This window comes from Trachemys scripta, chromosome 1, assembly GCF_013100865.1.
Source record: "Trachemys scripta elegans isolate TJP31775 chromosome 1, CAS_Tse_1.0, whole genome shotgun sequence".
Lineage (NCBI taxonomy): Eukaryota > Metazoa > Chordata > Testudines > Emydidae > Trachemys > Trachemys scripta.
Genome location: NC_048298.1, coordinates 213,083,186 through 213,104,017, shown reverse-complemented (window position 1 = coordinate 213,104,017; position 20,832 = coordinate 213,083,186). Strand labels below are relative to the sequence as shown.

The 20,832-nt window shown below is 42.2% G+C and overlaps 1 protein-coding gene across 3 annotated transcripts in view; it reads right to left on the bottom strand.

Annotated features, from left to right (window-relative positions):
- ASB11 (ankyrin repeat and SOCS box containing 11) overlaps window positions 1-8,969 on the bottom strand; it is a 29,930-nt gene extending 20,961 nt beyond the window's left edge. For 2 of the 3 annotated variants that reach the window (XM_034759065.1, XM_034759082.1), the window contains exons 1-2: window positions 8,784-8,969; window positions 5,250-5,329 (exon numbers count right to left, since the gene is read on the bottom strand). In XM_034759065.1, coding sequence (XP_034614956.1) covers window positions 5,250-5,329; window positions 8,784-8,961 — 258 coding nt within the window. In that variant the 5' untranslated portion in view covers window positions 8,962-8,969. Of the gene's footprint in view, window positions 1-5,249; window positions 5,330-7,402; window positions 7,550-8,783 lie in introns of those variants that run through there. The other variant, XM_034759073.1, reaches the window with a different exon arrangement.
- Between the last annotated feature and the right edge of the window lie 11,863 nt (window positions 8,970-20,832).

Below are 20,832 nucleotides of genomic sequence, written 5' to 3'. Positions count from 1 at the left end.
GCTTTGCTGGCTCATGTCCATATGAGGGAAACATGTAAGAGAATTAACATGAAGCCCAATATTCCTTTTGCACCTGACGTGACCTTCCTAAGATTACTCCATTTTATAGCTTTACAGTAGCAGTGCATTCACTGCACAATATATGCCCCCCCCCCCATAGAAGGAAAGGTGCTGTACAAATCCTTTGTGTGAAGAAAAGAAATGGAGGCAGTGATACCGCAGTACAGCAATATACCGGAGTTAGATATATATGCCTAACACATGAAACGCAGTAATCCAGTGAAAGAAAGAAAAAATACCCCATCTATTGAAAACTGGAGTAATCCATTTCATCAGTAAAAAAATGCTTAAACTAAGAACTAGTAGCCCTGACTTTAGATAATGGTGTCCAGCACTTCCCATTAGAAGAACCAGTTGCTCATAACTTTGCCAAACTTCTTTGAAAATCCAGCCACTTATTTAGGTGCCTCAACAAGAACTGGGTGGGAGCTGAACTCTTGAAAATCTGCCCCTTAGTTTCCCAGCCTTGACAGGTAGGAGTTTTTAAAGCACCTAAGTGATTTAGTTGCACAAGTTCCATTGACTTTCCATGGCACTTGTGGTCCTAGGTCAGTAAGATCATCTTTGAAACCACATCTTAAAATAAAAAGTGTTTGGATTTCTTTTAAAGTAAAGATACCTGTTTAATTTGAGCATAAAGGCGAACAGTATAGACAGCTTGACAACAGTGAGCAATGCCTATGCTATAGCATGTGCAACTTTACCCCATAATTCATCTTGTTGCTGTGGATCAACTCCATCCTGCTCCCTTCAATGGTTACTCCCTTGACTTTGGCTTTACCAACTGGGAGTCCAGTCCTGCCATTGCTGAAATCAATGGCTTCAAAGCGTGCAGAATCAGACTGTAGATGCAACCATAGATTTAAAAAAGGAATTCTGTGATTTTAGTTATAACTCTTGTTCTCCTTTCCTTCCATCATCCCTATTCTGTTATAACTTGCAATACTTTAGCTTAGGTTGTAAAGTTCTGCAAATCAGATACTGTGACTTTTCTATATTCTGCAAAGTACCTAGAACACTTCAAGTACTACACCAGGGACTAGGCAATGCAGATCCTGTTCTATTCAGGTTCAGGCACTTCACCCATCTCTTCAGTATTTGAGTAGCTTCCAATGACGCATCAAGCCATGTGCTTCGCATCAGTCATGGGCTGTTCTTTCTCCATTCCTCCCCCCAGGAAGAAAATTGTGTTTGTTTTAAGCTAAGAGCTTTTGTTTGTGAAATTGCTGCTTGTTTTAAAGAAGTGCCATTAAGTAAATCCATATTTCGGCATTTCTAAGGGAACAAAAATCATGTTCACGGCTGCAGTTCAATAGCACTTCTTCAATATAGTACCATATGATCATCATGACAACCTGAAAACGAGAGCCAGAAAGAGAGATCTGAACAAGTGAGCCATATTCCTTATCACTTGCACCCTTCATTTCCTCCTCCAAACCGTGCATTTCCCTCCTACCTTCAAAATTACTTGAAGTTGGAGGGTTGGTAAAGAATGATCAAGAACTAAGAGCAATGTAGAAGTTCCCCTTTGGGCTGGAGTCTGGGCTCTGGGACCTTCTTCCCTTGCAGGCTTTCAGAGCATGAGCTCCTGCCTGAGCCCAGACATCCACACTATTTGCAGCCCTTCAGCCTGTGCCTGGCAGGTCTGAGTCCACTGACTCAATCTCGGAGACTTAGCACCATAGGTTTTTCTCTGCAGCGTAGACATACCCTTAAATCCCGGTTATAGCAAACACTGAGAGACACAAAAGAGGCTAATAGCAAGCAAAGGCCAGTTGATCAATCTCTGTTAAGTGCCCAATTTGTCTCTTACAGGGTCTTATCTCAGTAGCATAGGACAGTGGCCCTAACCTGTGGCGCACGTTGACTGAGTTTATGTCCCATCTTTTTCTGGAATCACCAAGGCTTGTTAGCCTAAGTGACTTCAGCAAATGTTTACGACTGTTCTAGATTAACTCAGGATCTCATGGCCAGCACAACAGCAAATAGCGATGGGACTATTAGTTTCAGGCTCAGTGTATGGATGGAAAAACTCTGGATTTCATTTTTGAGTCAGCATTGGTTACTGAGGGATGTGAGGATGACACATTTATTATGGCCAGACCATTTCCTCCTTCATACTGATAACAGAGCTAACTTTTGATCCCACCTGAGAGAGTGGACCCATTTCTGCTTTTCAAGATTAATAGAACTTGGGTTTCAGAGTTCTCGCTCTCTCAAAAAAGAAAGAAAGAAAGATGATTGTAAAAATGGTGGGCTGATTGGGAAACAAAATGGCAGATGAAATTTGATATCGATAAATGCAAAGTATTTCACATTGGAAAACATAATTCCAACTATACATATAAAATGATGAGGTCTAAATTAGCTGTTACCACTCAAGAAAGAGATCTTGGCGTCATTGTGGATAGTTCTCTGAAAACATCCACTCAATGTGCAGCGGCAGTCAAAAAAGCAAACAGAATGATGGGAATCATTAGGAAAGGGACAGATAATAAGACAGAAAATATCATACTGCCGCTATATAAATCCATGATATGCCCACATCTTGAATACTGCATGCAGATGTGGTTGCACCATCTCAAAAAAGATATATTGGAATTCGAAAAGATACAGAAAAGGGCAACAAAAATTATTAGGAATATGGAACGGCTTCCATCGGAGGAGAGATTAATAAGACTGGGACTTTTCGGCTTAGAAAAGAGACGACTAAGGGGGGATATGATAAATGTCTATGAAATCATGCCTGGTGTGGAGAAAGTAAATAAGAGTGTTATTTACTCCTCCTTATAACACAAGAACTAGGGGCCACCAAATGAAATTAATAGGCAGCAGGTTTAAAACAAACAAAAGGAAGTATTTCTTCACACAATGCACAGTCAATCTGTGGAACTCTTTGCCAGAGGATGTTGTGAAGGCCAAGACTATAACAAGGTTCAAAGAAGAACTCAATAAGTTCCTGGAGGATAGGTCCATCAGTGGCTATTAGCAAGGTTAGGCAGGGATGGCGTCCCTTGCCTCTGTTTGCCAAAAGCTGGGAATGGGCGACAGGGGATGGATCACTTGATGATTACCTGTTCTGTTCATTCCCTCTGGGGCACCTGGCATTGGCCACTGTCAGAAGACAGGATAGTGGGCTAGATGAACCTTTGGTCTGACCCAGTATGGCTGCTCTTATGGGTTGTTCTATGGAGTAGTTTGTAGTAAATTAAGGCCATCTTTTGTCCTTGACAGTTGGTACAGTGGCCCCTCAGCATCCCCTATTTTCTACTTTCCATAGAAATCACAGAGAGATATCTTGTAACATATCAGAGGCCTGAAATACATTAGCTCACAGGCAGGATCTGGCTTCCTAAAAGTATTTATATGACTCATATGACAAATTCCAATTCCTCAGAATTCAACCGTTCATTGAAAGAAAAGTTTTGAGACTTTATGACAGTGAAAAAACCCTTCCAAATATGAATTGAGTGTAACTGATGCAGAGTTATCTTCCTAAATCTATAGACATCCTGAAAGAACAGCTCTAAGCAAGGGAAACTCCTTCAGCAAAACCGAGAGCTAACTCTAAGCCTTATGGTGAGAATTTACAAAATAGTTTTTCAAATAACTTAAGCTTGCAATTTGTACAGTCACCACAAGAGAGTGTCTGTGCATATATGCATACAAATTGAACAAATGCATGTAAATGACCAAACAAAAGACAGAAAAAGTAATGACCCTGAAGGCATCTTGCATCATTTTTCTCAGTGCGTGATGCTGAATGAAATTACTTTAGTTAAGGTATTAAGAGTTTAGTTACTGCATCATAGTCATGTTTTACCCTTCATCTTTGTAAATACCACTATTGTTTTGTTGTGGATCAATGGGGGGATATGGCCCTAACTTTGTTGCCCTGACCCATAAACCATCATTCAAAATGTCTTATGGCCCTTCTCACAGAAAGAGTTGGACAACCCTCTGATACATAAAGACTGAAGAGAGGAATTTTGAGCAGCAGTGGCAGATGTCACACTTTGGCAATGTCTACACTTTGAGCAAGGGATGATTCCCAGCTTGTGTAGACATTCTCATGCTAGCTTGATGTGAGACAGTGCAAGTATAAACAGTATAGCCACAGTAGCACAGGCGGAGTACATATCCATGGGGTTAGAGCTGGTTTGTACTTGGCTCAGCTAAGCCAGGCCACCGCTACCACTTCCATGCTACGCTGCTATTTATACAAAGACTAGTTTTTTTCAAACTACCATGAGTATGTGGTAGTGAGCAGGGAATCACAGCACCTGGAATGTAGACACAGCTTTTGACTCTGATAAATCATAGTACAAAGAATTTTTGAAACCTACTGCTATGCAGAAAAAGAAAAATTTCTTTTCTTCCACTACAACATCCACTAAGTCCCAAAGACTAGCACAATTAATCTAAGTCATGACCAAGACAGTGAACACTGGCTGCCTTTGCTAAAAGATTTTAAATGTTTCCCACTACTTGGAATCCTACATCTGTGTTATGACAAAATAGACTGCGCTTGGACTCAATGGACCATCTCCTTGGTAGCAGATCATTTTCAGGAAGGAAGAATCAATGTGTAATCCTTCCAGGTTGCATTCTGGCTAATTGTTCTCCTAGAGTTTCTAACTATAATCTGCTCCTTTGACCTTACGCATTATCCCCTTCCTCCTCTTGTTCTCCTCGATCCTTCTTTCCTCCCCACTTTCACCCCTTTAGATCTGTGGCTTCAGTGGGTGTGGAGGGCATACAGCACCTCACAGGACTGGGCCCCCACCTTGTAAGCTTCTCTGCGGCAGGGAATACATCTGGCTCTGTTTTATAAGGCAACGTGCACATTTGCAGCCTTACAGAAGTGTAATACCTGATCATTAATACCTGAGAAACAATATTGGTATCTTTATGTTCAAATCCTATGAAGCCCGTTTGTATTGTTTGCCTTTGAAAAGGAACCAAAAGATCATGTTTGCTTATTATAATTCAGTGTGATCTGTGGCCTTTGTTTTGAGTTTATCCCCAACATTTAATATGACAAAATGTGTCCAGTATATCTTTTCATTTAGAACCCTAACTCTATGTCTTTGAGCGCCCACTGTAATCTATGACATCATTTGTGGATAAGAGCTAACCAAAAAAATCCTGAGGCCTAACCTTTTATTTATTTATTTTTGGTTTCTTACCTGCGCAATCAATGTTTTCAAAGATAGCAGGCGCCCTTGGAATGCAGCTTCATGAAGAGGAGATCGATCTGCCCATGAACCTAAAACAGCCCAAGAGTTCATTCAAAGGCATTGCAAAGGCACAGAGACACCAAGATACAAACAGTTCAAAAAAAATTCACAAGAGAAATTATTACACACATCCCCCCTTGTCTGCTTGGGAGGACTGATCAAGCTGTGTCAGTGTGTAAAATGTACCCTTGGCCTGAAACCAACAAAGTGAGATTGCCTACGAAAATTCATTTCAGTGGGAACTGCTGCACACCCAGCTTTTCTGAAAATTAGGCATCTTATTTAGAACGTAAGTAAAGCCTTATCGGAGGGATCTTTAAAAACACCTAAGTGAGTTAGGAGTACAATGTCATTGAGACTCTCTGGGACAATTTTCAAAATCCCGCACCTTTTTGTTTGTTTGTTTGTTTGTTTTTAAGTTATCCTGGCCACAGGCTTTACGGGGTAATTTAAATTTTGTAACAAATTGCTCTGTGGGGTTTTTTTCCACTTAGTTATGAGATGTATTGCATGCAAACACTGGCTTAGCTTTGGACATGTCCATCAAGCCAATTCTAATATGTCCCCAGCAATTTTTTTCTCTTAAACTAATACATCTAATATGTACTATAAATGTGTCTACCTTTCCCTCTTATGCACATTAGCGGATAATAGTATTTTTTTTCTCTTCCTCACTTGATGATTTCAGAGGAACATGAAAAAATACAGTCTGCCAGGTGCTTGATTCCTGCTTTTCTACATCATTTTGAACAGTTTCACTCCAACAAACTCCACAATGCTGGCTAGTTTGTCTGTGTGTCTATTTTTGGTCCCACTGCAATAGAGCTGCTACCAACAGATTTATACATATTCAGCCCAACAGATCATTAAGAAAGTTATTTAGCTAGAGTGATTCAGGCAGAGAGAATTTACTAGCCATAGTTTAGCATCTAAAACCAAACTGCCTCACAATTAGAGCTGGCAGAAATCTCAGATTTGTGGGGAATTTGGGCATTTTGAAATTTGGTTTCAATCCAGTTCTCACCAAAAACATTTTTTTCCCATATTTCCCAATCTAGTCCCTGCCTGCCCACCCAGAGCTGTCTCTCATCTCATCCGCTCTGCATTTCAATCAGGTAGCTTCCCCCTCCATGCTGCCTGAGCCCAGCAGAAGGCCCCTAAGGTATGTCTACACTGCAGTTAGATACCTGTGGCTGGCCTGTGCCAGCTGACTCAGGCTCGCAGGGCTCGAGCTAAGTGGCTATATTGCAGTGTAGACGTTGAGCTCGGGCTCCAGCCTGAGCCCAAATGTCTACAGTGCAATTAAACAGCCCCTCAGCCTGAGCCCTGTGAGCCCAAGTCAGCTGGCACAAGCCAGTGATAGATTTTTAATTGCAAAGTAGACATACCCATTGAGCACAGAAGAGACAAGCTCCATACCAGTCCCAACCGAGTCTGCAGCAGCATAGGGCTATAATTGCAGGGAAAGTCCTGCTTAGCTCTGGCCTGGAGCATACCCAGGGCACACAGAATCTTTGCAGTTTTTTAACTACCGGTAATAAGCTCTAGCAAGTCTTCTGAGCATATAAGAACTGTGATTTTTCCAAGGCTACAACAGGCCAAATTTGGGCAGATATTCACAGGAATGGCAAAAGGATACAAAGGACCATCCTGCCAGATTAGAAGTCCTTGCGCTAAAGCGTGGGAGCACTAGTTCTTCTCAAATAAAAGGTCACCCGAATTTTTGAACGCGGGCGGAACAATGGATTTTTCCCTAGCCTTGTTCTGAGAAAATGCTGAAACATTTTGGCTGAAAGTTATATATGTATATATCCACATATTCTATTCAGCCTGAGGCAGACACCTGACATGGAAAATTTCAGTCTGAACAGTTAAAACTTTGGCAAAGTTATATAATGGGAAGCATCCAGCAACTTTAACAATAGACGGTGCTTCCACCCCTCTAATTAACCTCACACACACACACTGTGCCGCATATACAAACATTTCACACACATATATACTGTATGTATATATTTACACACTTCATGTTGCATAAAGCAGGCACACTTCTCACCATGAGAATGCACACACACATTTCCATGCCAACTACAGCAACATACCTCCCTGAAACATGTGGCAAATGTAGTTCCCATAAGGGGCATCTCTTAACTCCCCGGTTACCAAAGGCATGTCTGAAATTTCATGTCCTTTCTACATTTCTACAGATAATTTAAGCCACTCCGCTACTGCTTCTCTCCACATTGCTTTACTTTAGGCTGTGACACTGCATCTGTAATCCAATCTAGTGTGCAGGCAACAACATCACATGACCTTGTGTTTTGAAAGATTATCCTTGATGGATAGTTGCAAATGGCAACTTGCAGATAAAAATATGTTGTAGTCCTGGTAACCTTGTATGCACTTAGATAAAGAATCTGTATATGGGGGAGAGGGGGAGCCAATTATCAAATATTTCACTAAATTTAAATTAAGGCATATGTAATAAGTGCTTTGTCAATAAATTAACAGCACTCTTTTCTAATAAACTGTAAGATAATTCTAACACATTGCAGAGATGGGGATAAATAACTATTTATTCTACTTTATACGAGCTTGGTAAGAAGTTGCTGTAGCTTCACTTTGGCCCAGATTCTGATACGCTTACAATGAGCTGTCATCTTACACGGCAAATAGTTCCACTCGCTTCCGTAGGACCACTCACAGAGTAAGGCACTATACATCGTGAATCAGAGTCTAGCCCCTAATAAGAATGATGTCACTAAATACTGTGTCTTTATGATTTAATTAGGAAATCAATTACTGGTTAGCAGTTATTTTTAAAGCCCTTACACGCTCTAATTAGAAGTGCTACTTTTGTGTTAATTCCTATCAATGCACTATTGTGGCAAATGTGTTTGAAGTCTGTAGAAAAACTACTTGAAAAGAAACAAATAGGAAAATGATTCTTTGGACGCCCATTACGTATAGTCATTTCCATACTTTTGGTTGCACAGGAATTTTAGCTATGCTTTTTTTTTATGGTCTGGTTCAAAAGAACAGAAATGCTAAACTTAGATCCAGTCAGGCATTAATTGCACCCTTCCTGGTATCTTCCCTCAGAAAACCCACAGACTAAACCTCTTCCTTAAATGCTCTCTGGTTGTAAACTAGGATACATAGTAAAACCTCTTGTCACTCACACAGTTGACTCTGACAAATGTTTTGCTTTCCAAAGCAAATGTCTTTATTTACTTTATTATTATTCTGTACTTACTATACTTAAACAAGTGTTGTTCACAGTCAAGCTGTCTAACTGTTAGAGAGTCTCATATTTTGCACACCTAGAACATGCCAACCCATATTGCTTTTGCAAAGACTTCAGAAGTGGAATGCACTTGTGGCCAGAACAAAACATCCATTTTACACATTTATCAATCACCTCCTCATTCTACAGCAACACAATGATTAAAATCTAATTTCTCAAGGCATAAAACATTTTACCTGGTGCTATTCCATAGATCTCTTCTGCAATCCTGGCAGCCTCTTTTCTGTTGCCTTTAACAATATAGAAGTGGGTCAGTAGAGCCAAAGAAATCTTAATTAAAAGCTTGAAGCAAAATAAAGCAAAGATTGCAAAATAGATGTTGTTAAAAGCATGGAGTATAGAATTGCCCTCCATTTTGGCTTGCTCTTTGTAGTTTCCCAGGTCTGCTAAGTTTCACCAGGCTATAATTGGTATCATATGACATCTATTTTCAACCCTCCAGCACTGCTGTTTCTCAGTTACCAAAAATACATTCCATTTTTATTCTGGGGCAGCCACTGATGTTGAATAACAATGCTGGGTATTAAATCATTTCATGGTTTATTGGGCTGTAATTATATGTCAACTACTGACATTTTTCCATTTCTGGGTGACAGAAAACACTATGTGAATATTCACTATAACTACCATAACACACACTGAAGAAACTGAAACAATGTTTTTCATAATGTATAGGTGTAATATTTGAAAATTAGAGATGTTATCTCTCTGCATTTGGGTTGACTTTTTTTTTCCTGAGAGGCTCCTATACAGGCCAAAGCACTTTGGCAGTATGTATTTAGTTGAACGCACAATCCTCCCGTTATTTAAGTTCCTCTTAAAAACCACATCTCCCACAAGTCCAAGAAATGAGTTTATGATGCAAAAACCCGAAGCCATTAAGCCAACCAACCCTCCCCTTCACAATGTCCCAGTGCTTCCCAATTTATGTGTCTGTGGTAGGGTCCAATCCTGCAAAGGGATCTGAATGGGCAGGCAGGACTTTATGCTGGCTCAAAGTTCCAATCAATCTCCTTGGGGGTAGAGGAATATGTGTGTGTGTACTCTACATCCCCACACACTTTGTCAGCACTAAACAAATAAATAACATCTGGGGGCAGGGAATAGTCTAGAAATGAGAAAGGAACCATCTCACTCCTTCCTGCAAGTTCATCTGCAGCCCAAATGCAGAGAAAGACTGTAGCCTTCAGTGAACTTTGACCTCAAGGGTCATACCAGCTGTGGAGAAAGACCTCTTCTTAAAGATACCTCATGGTTGGACATGTGGAACAAAATATTATAGTGAATTATTTCCTGAACAACTTCAAGTGCAGTTATTTGGTTCCCCCTTGTCCTCCCAACCCTCCAACATTCCAACTATCCCCATGTCACTCTTCAGCACCTCAGTCTCTCAGCTACGATTGAAATAAATACAGGTACTTGCCCGTTGGTGTTCAGATCCCAGTGACTAGCACCTCGTACAGTGACTGCTTAGACAGACTGATAAAAGGGGAGGAGAAAAGAAAAACTATTTGGTGAAAGAAAAAGCACAATTCACATGAATTAGTCTGTCACCTTTCAAGCTAACTGTGATACTGTAAAGAAGTTTAATATGCACCACATTTTAATAAGAAAGGAAGTGTTTATGCACACCACTTGCTTTCCCACTCACCCAAGTGCATAACCATTGCAATTGTTCACCTGGATTAGTAAAATAATGGATTTTTAGCTGATTTAATGCAGTTTAGCAAATGAAAATAAGGGGAAGAGCCAGTATCATGTGACCAGCCAGCTCTCCACAGACCAGTGTCTGAGAACTGCTGCAACAGAGAAAAGAAACAATTACTTACTGTAACTGTGGTTCTTCGAGATGTGATGCAGATATGTATTCCACTTAGGTAGGTGCACACCCAGCGCACCGGAGCCAGAGAATTTTCCTAGCAGTACCTGTAGAGGAGCGGCACCCACGCCTCCTGGCCATAGCCCCTCCCCAGGCTATATGAGATGGCATTGCCTCAATGGCCCTCAGTTCCTTCACATCAAACACCCAGTCAGAGACCGAATTCTGATGTAGAAAGGACATAAGGTGGGTCAGTGGGCCACTGCACCCCATATTCTTCATAACTGTATGATTGTGATATGATTATAACATAATTATGATGCATCTAGTATAAGATGTGTCATCTACGGTGTCATGGAAAAGTTATGATTTGCTGAATATGATTATCCTATTTGTATGCATGTATGATTTTTGTATCTGAAGTTATGAATATTAACTATGTATCTGTATTTCAAATGTGCTTACTCTGGGTGATACCAACAACTAGCCTTTCAGGTACAACAATGAAGAAGCCAGGCAGTGCTGATGGCCCATCAGCAAAGACAATGGACTATGGGAGAGCTTAGCCTTCTTGTGAACATTTCAGGCAGCTTGTAAGTACTGGCTGCTATGATTCTACAAGGGCATGTGACCAGACCACATGATCCTGAGCTCCATTTGGGTACCTGTATTTTTCCACAAGCTGGACTGAGAGCTGTGTTTTGAAACAAAGGGTTCTTGCCCTATGGTAAAACTATACAAGGTGGGGTGTGACATTACGTAGGGGCCTCATTCTCAACACAAGAGAATTCCTGAAAACACCTGAGGAACAAAGACTGAACTGGGGAAGTGCTGGTCCCAGGCTAAAAGGATTTCTAGCCTGTGTATGGAAAGCTGGTGGACTGCTTGTATCATGAACCAGGGTGAGAAATTGCTAGGTCATATCCAATCTATCTAGTACTTTAGGCTTAGTTTGTGTTTTGTTTATTTTCCAGGTAATCTGCTTTGATCTGTTTGCTATCACTTATAATCAATTCAAATCTATCTTTTTTAGTTAATAAACTTGTTTTTCGCTTTATCTAAACCAGTATACCTTTGACTGAAGGATCTGGGGAAAATCTCAGCCTGGTTAACAAACGCTTGTTGCATATTCTTCTCCACATTAAAGGAGAGGCAAACGATTTATGAATTTACATTGTATAAATCCTTGTACAGTGCAAGATGGTATAATTTTGGGTTTATACTCCAGAGGGGGGTCCATGCCTGGAGAACTGGGGGTTACCTTGGCTGTAGCCTCTCTATTGTTGCTTCATGCAGTGGCTGGCCACCACCTTCATGCAACGCAGCTGGGTGTGTCCCTGCCTGTGTGAATGCTAGGGGGAGTATAAGACCAGGAGTGGTCTACAGCTTATCACAGCAGCACAGTGTGAGAGGGAGCCCAGGCTGGTATGTCACAGGGCTCAGTAGTACCCCAATTCCAGATGGCCTTCCGGGGGAAACCCGTCACAGTCAGGAATATATGTCTGCATCATATCTCAAAACCAGTTATAGTAAGTAACCATTTCTTCTTCGAGTGGATGCAGCTGTGTATTCCACTGGGGTGACTCACAAGCAGTATCCACAGGGGGTGGGGCTCAGAGTCTATTTAAACAAGGACTGCAGGTCTGCCTTCCCAAAGTTTGTATCTGCTCTGGATGCTGCAGTAATGGCATAATGGTTCAGAAACAAATGTAATTGACAGCCACATTTAGCCCTGCAAATGTCCAAGACTGAGACATCACTTAAGAATGCCATTGACATAGCTTGTGCTCTCATAGAATGAACTTGCATCTGTTGAGGGGGCATAGTCAAAGCTATTTCGTATGCAGCCTTGATACAGGAAGTTATCCATTTAAAGACCCTTTGTGAAGGGATCACCTGTCCCTTCATACGATCTGCATATGACACAAACAGAGGAGATGAAGCATGAAAGGGTTTAGTACTGTCCAGATAGAAGGCTAGCCATCAACTGACATCTAATGTGTGAAGGCGCTGCTCCTCCAGAAATGAATGTGGTTTAGGAAAGAACACAAGCAAATATACCACCTGGTTCAAATGAAACTGAGAAACCATTTTAGCCTCAAATTTTGGGTGCGGCTGCAACTTCACTATGTTTTTGGAGAGTTGTATGTAAGGAGGCTCCGCCATCAAAGCCTGCAACTCACAGACTCTCCTTGCTGATGTTATCACCAACAGGAATGCAGTTTTTTGACAGAATAGAGGAAAGAGACAAGATGCCAAAGGCTTGAACGGAAGTCCCATCAGAGCCACTAAGACTGTATTAAGCTCCTACAACAGCACAGGGTCCCGCACCAGTGGACGGAGACAAAGAAGCCCTTTTAAGAATCTTGCTACCATAGCATTGGAAAATACGGGTCTTCCATGAATGGGAGGATGGAACGCTGATATTGCTGCCAGATGCACCTTCAATGAGCTAAGCTAAGGCCTCACAACTGAAGGTGCAGCAAATACTACAAAGTGGACCAACAAGCACATTGAAAACCACTTCCATTTTGCCAAATAGGCCATTCTGGTTGAGGGCTTTTTGCTGTTGAGTAGAACTTGTCAAACAGCTGCCAAACACCACACATCCTCCTCATTCAACCACAGAGCAGCCACACAGTGAAATGCAGGGAGCTGAGCACAGGATGCAAAATGTGATCATGATCCTGTGTCAGCAGGTCGGGCTGGAGAAAAAGATGTATGGGAGGCTGAATTGGCAACATGAGAAGTCAGAAAACCTGCACTGCCTCAACCATGCCAGGGCAATGAGGATGAGCTTGGCCTGATTTGCTTTCATCTTGAAGATGAACTGTGGAATTGAAGTCTTTAAACCACAATTTGAGGACTTCAGTAGCTCAGACATAGGTTAGGGGTTTGATACAGGAGTGGGTGGGTGAGATTCTGTGGCCTGCGGTTGTGCAGGAGGTCAGACTAGACAGTCATAATGGTCCCTTCTGACCTTAAAGTCTATGAAATCTATGAATAATTGGGCTTGGAGGAAAAGCGTATAGGAGAGCCAATTGTCAGCTGAGGTGGAAGGCATTGGATAATGAGCCTGAACTGAGGCACTCTTGATCACATAACGGATGGCATTTCCTATTATATTTTGTAGCAAACAGGTGAATCATCAGGATGACCCAAGCTGCGAAGATAACTCACAAAACACTGGGCTTCAGAGACCACTCATGTCTCAGGGAAAAATTCCTACTGAGATGCTCTATGAGATTATTCTGGACCCCAGGCAAGTGATAGGCTATCTGAGTGATACTCTCCTCGATGCAGAACTGCCACAGCTTGATTGCCTCTTGGCAGCCGTCATAACTATAAAGGGAAGGGTAATAGCTGTCCTGTGTACAGTACTATAAAAATCCCTCCTGGCCAGAGACTCCAAAATCCTTTTCCCTGTAAAGGGTTAAGAAGCTCAGGTAACCTGGCTGGCATCTGACCTAAAGGACCAATAAGGGGACAAGATACTTTCAAATCTTGGGGGGGGGAAGGCTGTTGTTTGTGTTCTTTGTTTGGGAGTGTGTTCGTTCTTGGGACTGAGAGGGACCAGACATCAATCCAGGTTCTCCACATCTTTCTAAACAAGCCTCTCCTATTTCAAACTTGTAAGTAAATAGCCAGGCAAGGCGTGTTAGTTTTCCTTTGTTTTCTCAACTTGTAAATGTACCTTTTACCAGAGTGTTTATCTTTGTTTGCTGTACTTTGAACCTGAGACTAGAGGGGAGTCCTCTGAGCTCTTTAAGTTTGATTACCCTGTAAGGTTAATTTCCATACTGATTTTACAGAGATGATTTTTACCTTTTTCTTTAATTAAAAGCCTTCTTTTTAAGAACCTGATTGATTTTTCCTTGTTTTAAGATCCAAGGGGTTTGGATCTTGATTCACCAGGAGTTGGTGGGAGGAAGGAGGGGGGATGGTTAATTTCTCCCTGTTGTAGATCCCAGGGGGGTTGGAACTGATTCACCAGGAGTTGGTGGGAGGAAGGAGGGGAATGGTTAATTTCCCCTTGTTTTAAGATCCAAGGGGTTTGGATCTGTTTTCACCAGGGATTTGGTGAAGGTTTTTCAAGGTTTCCCAGGAATGGAATCCATTGAAATGGTGGCAGCCGAACCAGAGCTAAGCTGGTAGTTAAGCTTAGAAGTTTTCATGCAAGCCCCTACATTTGTACCCTAAAGTTCAAAGTGGGGATCCAGCCTTGACAGCAGCACATCCTGGAGTGGTCACATAATACATCACGGTGGTATTGTCAGTAAATATGTGAACCACTCAGCCCCTGATGCGGTCTCAAAAAGTGAAGTGAAGCTTCCTGCTCCAACCAAACTTTCAGCAACCCCAGGTGTGTTCCCCAACCCATTAGGGAGACATCTGTGACAATCATCCTGGTTGGTAAAGGCCAGATGAAGGGAACGCCCTGACATACCTTCCTCTGAACCATCCACCACTGCGAAGAGTCCAGGATCAATGCAGGGAGGCACAGCAAACTGTCCCAGGGGTGAAGAGTTGGAAGGTAAACTGTCCTGAGCCACATTTGTGTCTTTGCACTCTTCAACCTTGTGAACCAAACCACTTGCATGCACATGGACATGTGGCCCAAGAGCCTTAGGCACATTTGAACTGTCATGGAAGGTTAGACTACAGACCAAGACAAAGCCAGTGAATCATCTGAAAACAGTCAGTTGGTAAAAACACTCTCGAACTTCTAGAGTCTGTTAAGGCCCCAAAGAACTCAATTTTCTGAGCTGGGGCAAGTGTTGATCTTCCAGTGTTTAGGATAAGTTACAGACGATCAAGCAAGTGCAGTGTTACATGTACTTGAAAGAGAATTTATTTTCTGGACCTGTCCCTTAGCAACCAGTTGTCCAAATACAGGAAGTCGTGGATTCCCTTTTTCCTGATGGTACGCCATCACCAAGACCGTACATTTGGTAAAACCCCAGGGGACAGAAGAGAAACCAAAACAAAGGACACAATGTACTGCAAATGGTGATTCTGTACAATGAACCCTCAGTGCCAAAACAGGCCTCGTGGCCTGCTCGAGAAGGTGCTGCTTTAGGCGAAGCTCTATAGCCACCTGTTTCATGAATATTTACAGATCGAATGCACTCTTTGACGTGAGCCTTGCCTAAGCAGAGCAAGCAGCACCTTCTAAGAGGGTCATTGTTGGGGGTCACCCCCACACACACGACAATGTTTTAACCCTGGTGAGGGCAACACCAGGGAAAACAATTAAACTAACTAGCTAATACTGTTACTAAGGGTACTAACTATATACAACTAAGTCAAAGGGGAATTGTGAGGTTAAGAACCACACAGAGTTCCGACTCCAGCCATGGGTAGTAAAAAGGAACTGAAGGCGGCTTGAGGCGGCGCTACCTCATAAAGCCAGGGGAGGGGCTATGGGCCATGAGACATGAGTGTTGCCTCCTACGGTTATTGCTAGACAAAATTCTCCAGCTCCGGTGAGCTGGGCAGGCACACACCTAAGTGGACTACACAGCTGCATCTACTCAAAGAACAATTTCAGTGATTTCTTCTCCCCTCCTCTGCCTGGCCAAATAGGAAGTCCATTCCTGTGCAATGCTGGACAATGTGAACATAAGAGGATGCAAACACTGCTAACTTCCAACAAAGGAAGGTTATTAGAGAATAGCATTGCTCATTGGAGAAAAAAAAACAGCATTTACAGCTAAAAAATAAGTTTATTCTGCAAGGGGAAAGATTATCCCTATGCACAGAGTCTAGCCACCTGCCTTTAAGGATTTAACCCCAAACTGAACAAGAAATGTTCTTAAAACTTGGCAGAAAATTCACCTTGTCCAGGATTTCAGCTAGAGGACTCATCAACTACTGCCTGCATAGTCACAGACAAGGCAGACAGCTAAATAGTTGTGTGTCATAAGCTACGATTGCACATGTTGAAAGGCGGTAAATGAAGAGCAGGGTTTTTTTTAAAATCAAACCTCAAACACTAGTTTCTTAGCTTCTCAAAGATGTGGGGAGGGGAGGAAGGAGAGAATGGCTAAGCCTCATTCATTTTCAATAGCGCAGGGGCGGGCAAACTTTTTGGTTTGAGGGCCACATCGGGTTTCAGAAATTGTATGGAGGGACGGTTAGGGAAGGAGGTCGTGGCCCGGCTCCCAGCCCCTATCTCCCCCCCGCACCAGGACCCTTGCCCCATCCACCCTAACCCCTCCTCCCCCCCCCCCCAGGCCAGGAGGGTCCCACAGGCCGGATGTGGCTTGTGGGCCATAATTTGCCCACCTCTGCAAGAGGGTCTTTTAACCTTAGCGGACACTGGGGAGTAATCTAGTTGAGCTCCTGTATAAACAAAAATTGGTCAGAAGATAGGAAAGGGCCCCTAGAAGATTAGGAATGAACTACTGTGCCTTATGTCTTGCCAACTGTCGAGTTGTAGATGTACATTTCTTACCAGCTGAATTTGTAGGTGCCTGAAGCTAAAATTACTTCAGATACATTTAAAAAGCTTAGCACACGACAGACACACCCAGAGAGGTGCTTATTCCATGCTGGTTCTCAGGCAAGAAGAAGACATTCACAGCCAGTTCCCATTCCTGACCTGCAGATTTACACTGGGGTGAGAATAAAGTAGGAACCTGAAGGATCCAATATCCACATCTGTTAACTTACAAGCAAAATGTGTAACTTTAAGAATATTTTTGCATAATGCTAGTTTCAGCTGTATAACAAAACAACTTCAGCCTTTTTTTTAAAAAAAAAAAAAAAAAAACCACACACCTGTGTTAACCATTATATTGATGATACACAGATTAGAAAATAGGAAAGCCATGCAAGTCAATTCACTACTGATTTGAATCCTGAAGGGAGTTGTAGTATGCAAGAAAAATTCCCTGAGCAGCTCCAGTGTAAATAAAATGTATGCTAAAATAACATTTCTACTTAAAAATCCACTAAAACTCACTGGGCCGAGACAGAGTCTTGTTGTAGTGCTGTCCTCCTTTCCCCTTCCCCCTTCATTATTTTTCTGGCATAGATTTTCTATGTTATGAGCCTTAAGGGCCTGATTTAACACATGTATACATGCTTAAATTTATACACAAGCGTAGTCCCAAGGACTTGGGCACAAATGTTTGCAAGGTCAGGGACTTAGCCTGTAATGTATTTGTGATAGGGCTCATGTCTTTTCTATGTTCTGGAAACGATCTAGAACAACTTAGGGGAACATGAAACCCATAAATAAGTTTCCAGCTGAAACATACTTACTTTCATTACTAGAACACGAACACAGCATGCACACCTGGCATATCAAGTAGAAAGCATATATTTGGGGCTGGACAGAGCCGTTGGCATTCTACGCTTAGTATATAGCATTTTTCCCCCTTTGAAATTCTGCTGTTTTATTTAGGGCGGCGGGGAGGGAGGATGACATTTAGTAAAGCTGGTAAGTCAGTATTTTTTTGGGACAAACTTAAATTCTTAGAAGTCCAGGCATGGATGAAAGGTGAAACAGTAACCAAACAGATCAATAAATACCAAAAGGAAAATAAATTTATATTAAAAATTATTTATACAGAAAGCCTTGACCACAAAAAATGATTAAACATTACAATTTGATATACCTTTATAGATCTATCCAGACCCTTAAAAAAGCATTTGAATATCATACAGTAAGGAGGCATTCATACTTCACTTGATACTTGTTCTGATTTTAACAGGTTATTTTACATTATCAACATGCTGTTATGTATGTTCACAGTGTCTGTACAGAGTGTCTAGGCACAAGAGGCAAGGTCTCACATGCTATGGAATGCAAATCAGTTTAAGATTTCCATCATCTTTGAAATACGGAAGTAGGTCAAACCACTCAAGTTTTCAAGATGACCCTCTCCGTCAAGGAGAGGGAAATGTCTTCTGTAACTCTTTATTCAAAGTCTGTTTCAGACTTTGCTCCATTTAAGACACATTATTTCTTCAGTTGGTTTGATTCACTGTTTGGCAACACTTAATGGATATTATTTGTAAAAGTGGAAAATACAATTCACAATTGTATCTTCAGATTTTTTAAAAAGTATTATTTGTTTACTATTATACTAGCATTTACCCATGAACTCTGCAGGGCTTTCTGTACTTTGTTCCTCAAGTATTCCATGCCTCTGTCAATCCCACAAATATTCTATTCTATAGCTCTCTTCCTCCTATCCTTGTCCCATTATTGCCCACTGCTGTCTTCTGAATCACTCACTGACTGTGAAAGGAATAGAAGTGGGCAGGGTGGGGGTCACTCATCTAACTTGCATACTTGCCCAGTGCAGGTACTCCATAGGAAAGGTACCATGACCAGATAAATAGCTTGGTAAAGGACTTTAAAAGGAGGTGTTGGTTAAAGGAGTGGAACCGGGTTGTGTGTGTCTCTGAGAGGGGCTCCTATGACTGGTACAGCAGGGAGCCAACCCCTCTTTCTTATAGCTAACCTTAACCCTCATTCAAGCAGGGGAGAGATGGTAAAGTCCCATCAATGGGTTGGCTGGGGGCCCTGGATGGAAAAAAAAAGTGGAGCTAGAGGAAGTCCCCAGGTAGATATTGAATGAATATGGAGTTATCTGCACTGTACACCTTTATCTGCTGGGTAGTCCTGAACATCTAATACTAAAGTTGCAGCCTGATTAAAACTATATCAAGTGTCTCTTGTCCTTCTTTCAGTATAGCCAGACAATGACTTCATCCTGCCCACTTTTACTCATCTAACTTGCACATTGCTATTTTAGGCCCCAGATCTGCAAATATTTACGTATATGAGTAACTTTATGTAGGAGAGTAATTCTACTGAGTTCAGTGGAACTATTCATGGATACATTGACGGGGTCAAAGACCTGGTGTTTGAAAAGAGGAAATGGGGAGTGAACTACAGATATTATAAACTACACTGTTTGAGATACAGTACGTTTGTAGTTAAGCCAGTCAGATTAAACTTCATTTGCAACAAGCCAAACCCCTTTTCTTTTATACTTCGTTTACCATAAAATGTTCTAGTTACAAGGCTAGAATAGTGAGCAGCAGCATCAGTGCAGTAAGTTTCCATATACATTGGAAGTGTCTGGGTATGCACGTTAAAAATATCAGTGCTTTATTGCAAGGTACAGAAGACTTAGGTAACCTGTAAATTATACAAGACTATAAGAAGGCTTTATTGTATTAGTCAGAAGCATGTAATATTCTGCCACAAGAAAGATTATATATAATCCTCCTTCTACTCTACATTTGAGTTTTATATAATTTATGAGTTCTGTATGCTTTACATGAGTTCCTCTATGCTTTTGGCAATCAAAACAGAAAAATTCCAAAAGAAAACTGAAATCAACATAACATTTCAAAAATACTTATTGCAAAACTAAGTTGAAATGGTATCAGTGATTTTTACAAAAAATAAATAGTGCACCAGATTTTAAAAATTACGAAATTCTCCTTAGTAAAGTGTTACCTACAACTGTACCCACTTTATCAATCTCTGTAGTACTACTATATTTAATCTCTACTTTTTTCTTAACATTTAAAAAATGTTCAAATGTATATGTTTACTGTATGTTAAATATCTAGAGCTGAGCATTTTTTCTAACAGAAGAAACTAAATCTTAGACTTTGTAAACAGTGTGCCTCTCATAATCCTATCAGTGCTTCATTAAAATACTGTTAAACAGATTTAGTTTAAAAAAAGTTATCACCTTTGCACCCCAACACAGCAAAATAAACTTAAAATTTAGAAGATGTTTGTACAAAACATTGATTAGTTGCATGTTTTAAGTTATCCTGCAAAGGTCTGAAAACATAACCTTGCATATTGCACATCCAGAATACAATTATATCATGGGGAGTTTCATTATGCACAGCTTCGTTAAACTAGGGTTACCATATTTTGTGCCTCCAAATGGAGGACACTCCACAGGGCCCCGGCCCCGCCCCCAGCCCCGCCCACGCCCCAACTCCGCCCCTTCCCCAAAGTCTCCGCCCCCTCCCCTGCTTCCCGCGAACATTTAATTCGCGGGAAGCCTGAAGCAGGTAAGGGGGAGTGTGGGGGGGAGGAGGCGCGGCCCAGGCTGGCCCCCCGGCGGCTCCAGCCTGGGTCGGCTCGGGCCCTGGGGTGCCGGCCCCCGGCCGACCACCCCCGGCCCGCCCAGCACTGCCGGCCCCCGGCGGCCCGGCGCACCCCCCGGCCCGGCGACCCCGGACCGGCTCCCGGCCCCGTGGGCCCCGCTCCCCGGCCCCGCGACCGGCTCCCGGCCCCGCTCCCCGGCCCTGCGACCGGCTCCCGGCCCCGCGACTGGCTCCCCGGCCCCGCGGGCCCGGCCCCCCGGCTCCCCAGCCCGGACCCCACCCCCCCAACCCGCCCCCCGCCCCCCCCCCCC